Here is a 14,143-nt window from a genome sequence, read left to right as displayed (position 1 = left end):
GTTCGAATTCCAAAAACTATGGAAGAGCGCCCTTGTAGCCCAGCACCGCATACATTCCCTTCCCACAGGTTGCCCAGGTTATTATTTCTTTATGTGCCCTTCCAGAGATACTTTTTTTTACATCTCAAAAAAACTATAATCACCTTCTCCTCACTTACGGACTATCTGATTATCCAGCATTTTGTATTTACAATAGTAAAAAATCTACTATCTGACTATTTTATACATTAGCAACGTATGTCTGGCAGTAATAAATGCCCAGGTACAAGGCAAGAGTAACACTGGTTTTGATGGCTAAGGTTATGTGTCACCTTGGCTGGGCCATGATTCTCAGAGGTTTGCCAGTTATGTAATGATGTAATTTAGCAGTTATATAATAATGTAATCATCCTCCATTTTTGTGATCTGATGTGGTCATGCTCCATTTTCACATAATGCCAACTTTGCATAATGACCTGGTCTTTGGAAACTACCAGTGTTCATAGATCAGGAGAGGGTGTAATAGCATACTATATACCATACACACTGCTCTGTATCTTTTTCATTAGACAGCATATCCATCTCTTCTTGCATACCTCCTCAAACTTGTGTCAAAATAGAACCTTCACTGTAAAATAACTTTCACTTGATTTCTTCCAGAGCTTTTAACACTTCCTCTTTCAGTTTTAATCTTTCATTCATCTGGATGTTATATTGTTATAAGAAAATGAGAAGCAGATTGAATTAACTTTTTTCCAAGCAACTTCCCAGTAGTTCCAAGGGTTTTTTATTAAATGATCCATATTTTCCCCAAGATAGGAAACAACATTCTAAGCATTTACTAAATTCACTGGGCACAACATTTATATATATAAATCATAAATTTTTCTGTATAGGTAACTGGTATGTGTGTGATACTAACCAGTTATAAAAGATAATAATACTAACTAGTAATAAAGAAAACAAAAGATGCTAATAATAATAATATAAAATACCTGGATTAAATTTGACAAGAAATGTGAAAACTCTATATTCCAAATGCACTTATAAACCTCACTCAATCCAAATGAAATACCAAGAGAAGATACTGTTTCCCATAGTGACAAAAGTTCATTTAATAAAGCATGCGTAAGATCTCTAAGCAGACATTTTCTACTCTATTAAAAGATGATAAGGTTATTTGAATAACTGGATATCCATTCTATCTTCAGTAATAGCGTGTGTTAATATCACAAAATGTTTCATTTTCCACAAATGGATCATCTATTCAATATAAATAAAAATCTAGTTGATTTTCTTAGGAGCTTGCCAACTTACTCTAAAATTTCTCTGGAAGAATAAAAGATCATGAAAAACTTGGACAATTTACAGTAGGGCCAAGAAGGTGGAGTATCAGATGTTTCCAGTGATCCTTCTGACACCAAAGACCAGAAAAAACAAGTGAAGTGATTACATATATGACAAGTTAGGAGCCCTGAACATCCAAGGCAAAGTTAGGAAATCAGACTGAGTGGCAGGGGGAGGGAGAGATGGTTCAGAAGCAGTGAGAAGTTGCCAGACCTGACTCAGCAGGCACAATCCCCTGGTGTGATCATGATGAGGCTTGCAATGTTCGAGATGTGAGTTCCTCAGGGGGTGACAATGAGCCTCATAGTCTACTCACACCTCCAGAATCAGAGAGCAGCCCTCTCAGCAAGAGCTAAGTACTTGCATCTAATTTACCAAGTCCCCAGCCCCCAGTGGGCTGAGATAGGTCCTGCTGCAAGCCCTGAGCCATTCTCCCAGCCTCGGAGAAGAAATGAATTAACTTGGGGAAAAGATAATCTGCCAACTCCACTAAGCTAGGAACTCAGGGCAGAAGGGGCTCTTGTCCAGGCACAAACTGTCCATGGACTTTGAATGCCTGTCACTCCTGCATCGACCTGTGTGGGCCCATTTCAGGAGCTTAGGCCCTTGTTGGCAGACTACAACAGTGTATGTGTCTGAGATCTGACATTAAGTGTTTCAGCTGTGCAATGAAGAGGCGGGTTTTTGATGTTTGACACCACTCTGTGTATTTAACAGGGTTCTCACCTACCCACATCAGGGTCCAGAAAACTAGTGGCTCCACTCACACCACCTAGCCACCCATGACAGGGGTCCTAGGATAAGTGGTGCATTCCAGTCCTTACAACCAAGAGCATTGGGTGCCCATGGTCCAGCTACAGAACTCACCCACATTTGCACTCTAGGGAACAGGGATGCAGTTTCCTCACAGACACTCAGGGAACAGTTGTGAGCCCCCTGCCTTGCTCAGAGTATGAACCCCTGCTGCAACCAGATACCTGTGCCTACACCAATCACCCCTGCACCTCTAAGACTGTAGGACAGAGCCTCCACCACACACTTGGTGACCAACTACCTGGACACTTGAGTTGAATTCATACAAGAAAAGTAAATGGACTCCTTGGCTTATAGACCTGGTAACAGCTCTAGCCATGTGGTGACAGGACGTTAGAGCGTCAAAGGTGCAAACAATCAAGCTACCTCTCTCAAGCAATTTATCTGGGCATATCAAAATGAAACAAAGCAAGAAGCTAGGATACAGTAAACAAACATTAAATAAATTAATACAATAACTTATAGATGGCTCAGAGAAAACAGTTAATGTCAACTAACAAAAAGAAACAGACCAAGATCACTTCTACAAGCTCTCAAAACAAAGATTCAAGGAATCTTCAGGATGAAGATGTTTTCCTGGAATTACCAGAAGCAGAATACAAAAGATTAATTTACAGAACTCTTCAAGAGATCAGGAAGGAGATCAGGCAAAATGCAGAACAAGGCAAAGAACACACAGATAAAGCAGTGGAAGAAATTAAGAGGTTATTCAAGAGCATAATGAAAATTTAATAGGCTACAAGAATGCATAGAGAGACAGCAATCAGAAATTCAGAAGATTAAAAATAAAATTTCAGAACTACACAAATCGATAGAAAGTTAGAGGAGCAGAATTGAGGAAACGAAAGTCAGAATTGGTGAGATGGAAGATAAAACACGTAGCATCAATATAGTTGAAGAAAAATCAGAAAAAAGAATTTTTTTTTTAAATGAAGAAAAGCTAAGGGTCATGTGCAACCCTAACAAGAGAAATAATGTATGAGTGATTGGAGTACCAGAACAGGAAGCGAGAACAAAAAATACAGAGAGAATTATTGAAGGTTTGTTGGCAGAAAACTTCCCTGATATTGTGAAAAAGAAGATATCTATCTGAGATGCTCATCAAACCCCACATAAGGTAGATCCCAAAAGAAAGTCACCAAGGCATATTATAATCAAACTTGCCAAAACAAAAGAGAAAGAAAGAATTTTAAGAGCTGCTAGGGATAAACAAAAAGTCACCTACAAAGAAAAGTCAATAACAATAAGCTTGGACTACTCAGCTGCAATCATGCATCCAAGAAGGCAATGGGATGACATATATAAAGCACTAAAGGAAAAAAATTGCCAGCCAAGAATCATATACCCAGCAAAACTGTCTCTCAAATATGAAGTTGAAATTAGGACATTTCCAGATAAAGAAAAGTTTAGAGAATTTGCAAAAACCAAATCAAAACTACAGAAATATTAAAGGGAGTTCTCTGGTTAGAAAATCAATAACATCAGATATCAAGCCAAGACTAGAACACAAGACAGAGCAACCAGATATCAACCCAGATAAAGCATTCCCTTTGAGAACAGGAACCCAACAAGGATGCCGTTTATTACCACTCTTATTCAAAATTCTGCTGGAGGCCCTAGCCAAAGCAATTAGGCTAGATCAAGAAATAAAGCGTATCCAAATTGGTAAGGAAGAAGTAAGAGTATCTCTATTTGCAGATGACATGGTCTTATATGCAGAAAACCCTAAAGAATCCTCAAGAAAACTACTGAAACTAATAGAAGAGTTCTGCAGACTATCAGGATACAAGATAAACATACAAAAATCAGTTGGATTTCTCTACACCAACAAAGAGACATCGAAGAGGAAATCACCAAATCTATACCATTTACAGTAGCCCCCCAAAAGATAAAATACTTAGGAATAAATCTAACCAGAGACGTAAAAGACCTATACAAAGAAAACTACAAGACACTACTGCAAGAAACCAAAAGAGACCTGCATAAGTGGAAAAACGTACCTTGCTCAGGGATAGGAAGACACAAAATTGCGAAAATGTCTATTCTAACCAAAGTGATCTATAGATACAATGCAAGAATGACATTTTTTAATGAGATGGAGAAACAAATCACCAAATTCATATGGAAGGCAAAGAGGCCCCGGATAAGTAAAGCATTACTGAATAAGAAGAACAAAGTAGGAGGCCTCACGCTACCTGATTTTAGAACCTATTATACCACCATGGTAGTCAAAACAGCCTGGTACTAGTACAACAACAGATACATAGACCAATGGAACACAATTGAGAATCCAGACATAAATTCAGCCACGTACAAGCAGCTGATATTTGACAAAAGCCCAAAGTCTGTTAAATGGGGAAAAGACAATCTCTTTAATAAATGGTGCTGGCATAACTGGATATCCATCTGCAAAAAAAAGAAAGAAAGAACCAAGACCCATACCTCACACCATGCACAAAAACTAACTCAAAATGGATCAAAGACCTAAATAATAAAATCTAAAACAATAAAGATCTTGGAAGAAAAACAGGGACAACACTAGGAGCCCTAATATATGGCATAAACAGAACACAAAACATTACTAACAATGCACAAACACCAGAAGAGAAACTAGATAACTGGGAGCTCCTAAAAATCAAACACTTAATGCTCAACAAAAGACTTCACCTAATGAGTAAAAAGGTTACCTACAGACTGGGAAAAAATTTTTAGCTAGGATAATTCTGATCAGAGTCTGATCTCTAAAATCTACATGATACGGCAAAAACTCAACAACAAAAAGATAAATAACCCAATTAAAAAATGGGCAAAGGATATGAACAGACACTTCACAAAAGAAGACATTCAGGTAGCTAACAGATACATGGGGAAATGCTCACCATCATTAGCCATTAGAGAAATGCAAGTCAAAACTACCATCTCACTCCAACAAGGCTGGCATTAATCCAAAAAAAAACGAAATAATAAATATTGGAGAGATTGTGGAGAGACTACTTATACACTGCTGGTGGGAATGTAAAATGGTGCAATCAATTTGGTGCTTCCTTAAAAAGCTAGAAATAGAACTACCATATGATCTAGCAATTCCACTCCTTGCAATATCTTCTAGAGAAATACAAGCCTTCACAGGAACAGATATATGCACACCCATGTTCATTGCAACACTGTTTACAATAGCAAAAAGGTGGAAGCAATCGAGGTGCCCATCAAAGGAAGAATGCATAAATAAATTATGGTATATTCACTCAGTGGAATATTACACAATGATAAAGAACAATGATGAATCCGTGAAACATTTCATAACATGGAGGAATCTGGAAGGCATTATGCTGACTGAAATTAGTCAGGTGCAGAAGGACAAATATTGTCTGAGACCGCTATTATAAGAACTCAAGAAATAGTTTAAACAGAGAAGAAAACATTCTTTGATGGTTACAGGATAGGGAGGGAGGGAGAGGGGTATTCACTAATTAGATAGTAGACAAGAACTATTTCAGGTGAAGGGAAAGTCAACACACAATACAGGAGAGGTCAGCACAACTGGACTAAACCAAAAGCAATGAAGTTTACTGAATACTTCGTGGCAAGATTAGCAAGCGTGGGGGTCTGGGAACCATGGTTTCAGGAGACATCCAGGTCAATTGGCATAACAAAATGTATTAAGGAAACATTCCGCATGTGGGGTCTTAAACGCTAGCAAGCGGCCATCTAAGATGCATCAATTGGTCTCAACCCTCCCAGAGCCAAAGAGAATGAAGAACACCAAAGACACAAGGTAATTATGAGCCCAAGAGACAGAAAGGGCCACATAAACCAGACACTACATCAGACTGAGACCAGAAGTGCCAGATGGTGCCCAGCTACAAGAGATGACTGCCCTGAAGGGGAATACAACAGAGAATCCCTGATGGAGCAGGAGAACAGTGGGATGCAGATCTCAAAATCTCCTAAAAAGACCAGCCTTAATGGTTTGACTGAGACTGGAGGGGCCCCAGAGGTTACAGTCACTGGACCTTCTGTTAGCCAAGAACTGGAACCATTCCCAAAGCCAACTCTTCAGACAGAGATTGGACTGGTCTATAAGGCAGAAAATGATACTGGTGAGGAATGAGTTTCTTGGCTCAAGTAGACACGTGAGACTATGTGGATAGCTCCTGTCTTGGAGGCAAGATGAGAAGGCAGAGGGAGACAGGAGCTGGCTGAACGGACAAGAGGAACACAAGGTGGAGAAGAGTAGTGTGCTGTCTCATTAGGGGGAGAACAGCATAGCAAGGTGTACATACGTTTTTGTATGACAGACTGACTTGATTTGTAAACTTTCACTTAAAGCACAATTTTAAAAAAAGCTTGGACAATTTAAAGATTAAAGAGAAGAAACTCATTCTACCAGATTTAACAGCTGTTACAAAGGGGTAGTAAACAGAAGAGTATGGTACTGTTGCAAGAACAGGGTTATCAGTTGAAGGGGCCAACTAGAAAGCTAGAAGACAGACACATGACTAGGTATAAACTTAACATCCAGTAAAGGAGGCTGTCCCACAAAACCCTGGAGAATGGATGAATAGTTTGACTGGAAAGAAAAGATGGATAAATTTGACTTCATAAAAACTAACACAAAGTAAAAAGGCCACCTTCTGCAATGCAAAACAGAAAAAGGATTAATTTTTAATATATAATTCTTATAAATAAATCTGAAAAAAAAATACTTCCAAAAGATTACAGCCTTTGAAAACCCTATGAGTAGTTCTTACTCTGACACACATGGGGTCGCCATAAGTTGGAATCAACTTGACAGCAACTGCTTTGGTTTTTGTTTGGTTTGGTAGTTTATCTAACTAATTAGATTCCTTTCCTTTCCCTCTCCCCTCATCTCTGTCTCTGTCTCTCTCTCCTTGGCCTTTGCCAGGCCTAGCCTAGAGCACTCTTCCCAATTGCACCTAAATGATTACTCCGTTGAGGCATCTTCTCCATTCCACCCTCAGCCCAGCCTCTTCTCTGTCTCAACCGCAGTCCTATCCATGAAAGCTGGGACTATCCAGGCCTGGGACTGTTCCCCCACCAGGCTGGGAACTCTTGGAACACGGGACCTGGGAATGGGTCCTTCCTGGGACTCCAGGACACAGAATGGAGCTGAGCACAGCGCTAGAGATGGAGATTGAGTTGGGCACAGTGAGGGAGTGTCTGCTGGGTGAGGACTGGATGGATACTGATGCAGGTGTTCCTGGACAAGAAAAGGAAGACTTTCATCCCCAGATGTCCCATGCAAACCCCTGGACTGGACGATAGGGTAGAAATTAGGGGACCGAAGAAGGGCAAACATCTAGGAGAGTAAAGATCTTTGAAAAATGTGATTTCAAGGAGAAAAACAAGGGAGGTGGAGGGTGACTTCATTTACTGAACTCGTGCTAAGTGACATCTGCCCTCTTATATTGTCACTATTCTCCCAACAGACCAGATCTTACTGACTCGAAAGCCACAACCTTTCCCCTCCTGACCAGGCTGGGTACCAGGCCTTGCATCTGGCCTCTGCTCCTATTCTTACTAAGCAATTAGGACAGAATCAGTAGAAAGATCTTCCCCTGTCCCCACCAGAGCCAAGGAAAAGTGCTTGGGGAACAGGTCACGAGAGCGTGCACTCACCATTCAATCTCCTCTAGTTGGCGGTCCCTCAGAAGCTCTCGCACCTCCTGCCGGCAATGCTCCTGGTATTCCGGGTGCTTGGCAAGGTTGTATAGGACCCAGGAGATGCCACTGGCCGTGGTGTCATGGCCTGAGGGCAGCCAGGCAGACTTGGGTCACTGAGCTGCTTCAGCACCAGAAGATGGACATCTCCTTTGCATTGAGGTCCTCAAGGAGGATAAAGCAGGGTGGAGCAGGATGGGGTGCACCCGCCAAGTCCCTGGGAATGAGAGACACCTGCCCCCAATGCGATCTGATGTTGAAACCCCTACCCTCAAACATGAAGGTGTCAGCTTCTGCTCGGATGTCCTCATCTGACAACTCCTTCCCATCTTCATCCTGGAGAGAAGGCAAGACCACCATTATTCCTGAATCACATCAGCTGTAAAGGTCCCTGAGCCTAATCTGCAGAGTCACACACAGTGGTCAGGTTTCAGTGGAGCTTCCAAAGACAAACCAGGAAAAAAGGGCTGGCAATCTACTTCTGAAAATTAACCAGTGAAAACCGTAAGGATCATGACAGAATATTGTCCAATATAGTGCTGTAAGATGAGTCCCCTAGGTTAGAAGACACTCAAAATACACAGTGATCACAACAATGGACTCAAGCACACCAACTATTGTGAAGATGATGCAAGACTGGGAAATGTTTCATTTTGTTGGTCACGGGTCACCACGAGTGGGAGCTGGCAATCTGTCTGAGACCAAAGATTCACCTTCCATCTAGAAACTCAAGCCCACCCTGCAGTTCTAGAGTCCTCCCCTTCCTCATCATCTCTAAAGCCCGCTCCCCACAGGCCTCCTCCCTTTTCTCCTTGCCACCTGTTTTACTGAATGCTCCATTAGTATTTTCATGTTTCTGCATGATGAGGGCTTTCTGAGAAAAAAAAAAAATCACTGAAACCCTGCTGTTGTTGTTGTTGTTGTTTTTAGGTGCTGTCGAGTCAGTTCCAAGTCACCGCAGCCCTATGTACAACAGCACAAAACATTCCCCGGTCCTGCTCAATCCTTACGATCGCTGGTATGCTTGAGCCGACTGTTGCAGTGACTGTGTCAATCCATCTTGATTAGGGCCTTTCTCTTTTTCAATGACCCTCTACTTTACCAAGCATGATGTCCTTCCCCAGTGACTGATTCCTACTATTTGCATGTTCAAAGTATGCGAGAAGAAGTCTCACCACCCTTGCCTCTAAGGAGCATTCTGGTTGTACTTCTTCTAGGACAGATTTGTTCCTTCTTCTGGAAGTCCATGGTAGTATATTCAATATTCTTCACCAATGCCATAATTCAAAGGCATCAGTTCTTCTTTGGTCTTCCTTACTCATTGTACAGCTATGATGGCAACTTAGGTTACATTGAACAACGACTATTCCTGGATGTTAGAGACTGAGGGTTGCTCCAGAGCCATTTGCTCACAAGCTAGGGTAGCAAGTCCATAGAGTCCAGCCTTATCTCCCCAAGAGGCATTTGTTTACATATCAGGGGTTATAAACTTAGCCTTCTCTCTGGAGAGGATTTGTTTATACTCCAGAACAAAGGTCACTCCCCCTCTATCTCTTTGGAGGAGAAGAGGGCAGATGTGCCACCTGTTCTGTATAAACTAAAAGACCGATACTGTAGGGGCCATCTCCTATGGTGCAAACTCTGTGGTTTGTACAGGCAAATAATTGGGCCCACATCATGTCACCCTTGGGATCATTTGGAAATGGGGAGCCAGCACTATGATACTATTCTGAGTGCTGTGCCGTGAAATAAATGGTCTACTCTGACATTTTATATATATACACGTATATCCAGTATCCACCTGTCAATCTGTTGTACTGTGGTGACATACATGTTGCTATGATGCTGGGAGCTGTGCAGTAATTTCAAATACTAAACTGGGTCAACCGTGGTGGACAGGTTTCAGTGGAGCTTTCAGACTAAGACAGACTAGGAAGAAAGGCCTGGCAATCCGTGTCCAAAAGTCAGCCAGTGAAAACCCTTTGAATCACAATAGAACATTCTCCAATACAGCGCTGGAAGATGAGCCCCCTAGGTTGGAAGGCACTCCAAACACACAGTGGCCACAACAATGGACTCAAGCACACCAACAATCGTGAAGATGGCACAGGATTGGGCAACGTTTCATTTTGTTATACATAAGGGTTATACATATGAGTAGGAGTGACACTAATAACAACTATATTATATGTTATATGGAAAACCTGGTGGCATAGTGATTAAGAGTTACAGCTGCGGTTCAGATCCACCAGGCACTCCTTGGAAACTCTGTGGGGCAGTTGTACTCTGTCCTATAGGGTGGCTATGAGTGGGAATCAATGGCAGTGGGTTTTCGGTTTTTATAGGCTATATATTAAATAAACACACACACACACAATGGCTCTGTAACTTACTAGTTTGTAAGTAGAGTAAAACATCAGGCCCTCCACAGTTCCAGATTTAGCAGTCCCAGCAGGTTGCATTCTATGGAGTCATCTCTACAACATCTGATACATGGCCTTCCCTTCTTCAAGCATCTTCCATGGCTCCCCAGTACCCTCTGGATCACATTCAAGTTCCTCCATCTGACATTTGAAATAGGAGGCTTGCCCACTTCTCAAACCAGAACCTACAGACACTAACCTTGCTCAGCAGGAGCACATCAATGAAGTCCAAAGTCTTGGCCTTGGCCTTAGCCTTGAGGAAGTCATCGACACCCTGTTCTGAGAGGGTGTGGCGCCGCTCCTGGATGGCGGCATCTGTGAAGCCATGTACCATGCGGCAGGCCCTGCGGTAGCGCCACCCACTGGGAGTGAAGTAATACAGGAAGTCCGAGTGTAATAAGATCTGCTGGTTCCGTTTCACTGCAAGGGCGCTGAGCTCCAAGATGGCAGCAATATATTCACTGGGCTTCCTGCAGGAGGAGGGCAAGAAGGAAGGCAGCAACTTCACATACCTAAAGCCCAGGGTGCACCTCCCACCTAGGAGCCAGGCTCTGACTCTCAGGATGAGAGCATCCAGGAAAAGATGGCCCCAAAGATGCATGGTGGGAATGAGCCAGGAGATATAACTGTCCACATTTTCTTCTGTCCCTGCATCACCATCCCTGGGAGCTGCCTCCAGGGGACAGTCACAAGGGAGAGCTTGGCCATCATGCTCATCGCTCTCACCAGGCTCTTCTCCTTCCCAGTTCATGCAGCTCACACTTCATCTTCTCCCAACTTGTGCATGGGCCCAGACTCCTGCCTGATCTCCTATCCAATGTCAACACCATCCAGTGTCCACACGACAGTTGTTCTTCCACAAACACAAATTTCTAAAGCTCATCTCTGAATATGCCTCTTATCTGCTCAAATGCCTTCTGTGACTCCATGGAGACCCCAAGATTAAGTCAATACCTCTTTGCCTAGTTTCTCAATATCCTGAAGATCTAGCGCCTGCCTACCGCTCCAACCTCTTTTCCAATGTGTCCCCACACTATCTGTTGCACATGCTGTGCTCATTCTAGCCTTCTTGCCTTTACTCAAACATTTCCACCTACCTGAAAGGACCTTTCTTTCTCTCCCATTCCCTGTCCTTCAATGCCCAGCTCTGATCCACCTCCTCCAAGAAGGCACTTCTGATTGCCCTGGCCAGTCCTCCCTCTCCACTTACTCCCTTGGGTGAATGGTCCAAGTTCCCAGATCTAGGCTTAGGACTCACTCCTGGCAGTGGCTGTCAAAGCTGAAGACACATTTTTGCAGACTGTCCAGGGTCATGAGGCTGATATGTTCAAACATGTCCAGACGGGTGCTGCCACCAGAGATCAGGTGCTTCCACTTGGCCTACACAGAAAACGGGGCAGAGCTGGGGCTGAGCTCTGTCTCTTCTGGGGCCTCCCCCTTAGCCCCAGTCACCAAGATGAACTCCACCCAGAAACCAACTTCCAGGTCCTACCCCCAAGGCACCCATCTCCAGAGTGGATCAGGCTTGGGTGGGAATGGAAGCTGTTACTATTAAGATGTAAAGACCTCACTGTTGGGAGTCAGGAGACCTGGGTTTAAGTCCCAGCTCTGCCTCTTATGCTCTGTGTGCCCTTGATCAACCCATTATCCCTCCCTTGGTTCCCCACTGTTAAATGTTCACTAACACCTTTTTTTTTTTTTTTAAACAGTTAAGGCGACATTCCTCAGTGTCATAAAAAGCAAGTTAGAATTCTAGCTCCACCACTCACTAGCCCACTTACTAGCTGAGTGAACATGGACAACCTGCCTAATCTCTCTAAGCCATAGTATCATCATCTATAATAGAGCAAAAATAACCGTCTCTGCCTCATAGGGCTTTGAGAATCGAATTAGTCAATATATGTCATGAAATGGCGCACAGTTTCTGGCATATTGTGAGTGCTCAATAAATGCTAGCTCGCATCATCTTCATCATCATCATACTTGTTCTAGATTGACTGCAAAAATGCCCCCTGTGTCAGGAGAGGCAGTCCTCCATGGCCCTTAGCATCCCTGCACATTCTTTCTGGGTATATCAAGGACCCAAGGCCCTTATGCTCTTTACTTGGGCCATTTTTTGGACATGTGCTTGCAAAGAACAACCTAAGGGATGAGGAAATGTCTTCCCTTGGACAAGAATCAGGCATGGTTCTGCTTACTATGAAAGTTGCAGTGTTCCTCCCCAGTATTACAACATACTGCAACCATCTAGGCCCACCTGTGTTTCTCCCCAGGGATTTGTGTGGCTTGAAGAAAGGATGCAAACCAACATGAAGCACATGCTGCCTGCTATGCTGTGAATAAAAAATGTCTTTGTCTCTGGCCCAGGAAACTCATGTCTTCTAGGAGAATACATGAAATAGTAACAACCTAATTTATCAGCTTGCAAAACCCAGACACTTATTTCCCATTCTTTACCTCTTCCCAAGTTCACACCCTTTTCGATGTGACTTTGCAGCAACTTCCATAAACAGGTTATTCCCCCACCCTTTGATTCTGGGATGGCCATGGGACTTGCTGTAGCCAATAGAACCTGGTGAAAATAATGGTGCTATAATTCTAAACCTAGACCTCAAGAGGCATTGCAGCTTAATAGCACTCTCTTGGAACCATGACTTTAGCCATGTGAACAAGCTTGGACTGCCAGCTGGAGGCTGAGAAACCACATGGAGAGGACCAGTGGTCCCAGGTAAGGTCATCCTAGATCAGCCTGTAACCAGCTGAGCCCCGAACATGTGAAAGAGCCCAGGCTGGATCAGAAAAGCTGCCTACCTGATCCACACCTGACCATAGATGTATGAGGGAACCTAGCCAAGACCAAAAAAATGGCCCAACTGACCAGTAGACTCATGAGAAACAGCAAATGTGAATTATTTTAAGCCAGTGAGTTTCAATGCGTGGTTCATTACTCAGAAATAGCTACTATACAATTTTCACCATTATCACCAATACTGTATCAGGATTCAGAGAGGAGAACATAGACATTAACACATTCTGTGCCAGGGACATGATTCCATTTTGTTATCTTGTTCACTCTTCAAAGTGGAGATCATTATTCCCAGTTTACAGATAAGAAAACTGGGGCTTAAAGAGGAAGAGCAATGGCCCCAAAGCCACCCCGCAGATCCAGAACCACAGACCAGATCTGTTTGTGGCCCCTCTCCCCAAGGCTCCATCGGGACTCTGGATTCACGGGACTCACATGCATGATGTTCGTGCTCTGATTGAAGATCTTCATGTAGGGCTTCAGGATGTTGAAGTGGAAGGCAGGTGTCAGCATGCGGCGGTGGAGGCTCCACTTGTCACCATAACTCAGCAGAAGCCCATCCCCTAGTAGGGGCAACCATGGGCAGTGGGCAAGGGCAGCACCTTCCTTTGAATCCCATGGTTGTTCCCAGTCACCTTTACCCACATTTACTCACCCAGCCAGGGCTTCAGGAAACCATAGAATTTCGTGTTCTTGGGTGCGATGGCAGCTGACATGAATGAGTGTTATCAGGGGCCATGGAGAGGGGTAAGGGAGGGACTCTGGGCGGGGGTGTGGGCTCCCAGCCAAGGGTCTGCTCCCCCTTCCAAGCCCAGCACAGCAGGAATGGGACCAAGGGCAGAGGGAGCAGGGAGGAGGCAAGAGAAGACCAGAACAAGCTGAAGCAGCTCAAATAGGGCAAAGGCAGAGCTCACAAAGATACCCCAACATGCTACACACACCCTAACAAGCACAACACATCTCAACATGCCTGGACATGTATCCTCCACATCCAACATTTCTGAAACACTGATCACAACCCAACACCATACAGTGCATTACATGGACCAAGGACACCGTGGTATAGCCCAACCTCCTCTGACATCTCTTGCCG

At 43.5% G+C, this 14,143-nt stretch overlaps 1 protein-coding gene across 6 annotated transcripts in view; it reads right to left on the bottom strand.

The window, feature by feature from the left end:
- The window catches only part of LOC126072301 (cytochrome P450 4F3-like), a 29,195-nt gene that overhangs the window by 2,453 nt on the left and 12,599 nt on the right, over positions 1–14,143 (bottom strand). For 5 of the 6 annotated variants that reach the window (XM_049877243.1, XM_049877244.1, XM_049877247.1 and 2 more), the window contains 6 exons: positions 13,706–13,759; positions 13,486–13,613; positions 11,503–11,624; positions 10,444–10,714; positions 8,091–8,157; positions 7,780–7,909 (listed from right to left, as the gene is read on the bottom strand). In XM_049877243.1, coding sequence (XP_049733200.1) covers positions 7,780–7,909; positions 8,091–8,157; positions 10,444–10,714; positions 11,503–11,624; positions 13,486–13,613; positions 13,706–13,759 — 772 coding nt within the window. Of the gene's footprint in view, positions 1–7,779; positions 7,910–8,090; positions 8,158–10,443; positions 10,715–11,502; positions 11,625–13,485; positions 13,614–13,705; positions 13,763–14,143 lie in introns of all 6 variants that reach the window. The other variant, XM_049877249.1, reaches the window with a different exon arrangement.

The sequence above is a fragment of the Elephas maximus genome, chromosome 3 (genome assembly GCF_024166365.1).
Source record: "Elephas maximus indicus isolate mEleMax1 chromosome 3, mEleMax1 primary haplotype, whole genome shotgun sequence".
In the NCBI taxonomy this organism is placed as follows: Eukaryota; Metazoa; Chordata; class Mammalia; order Proboscidea; family Elephantidae; genus Elephas; species Elephas maximus.
The sequence above is the reverse complement of the archived record's forward strand: the minus strand, read 5'-3'. Positions and strand labels throughout refer to the sequence as shown.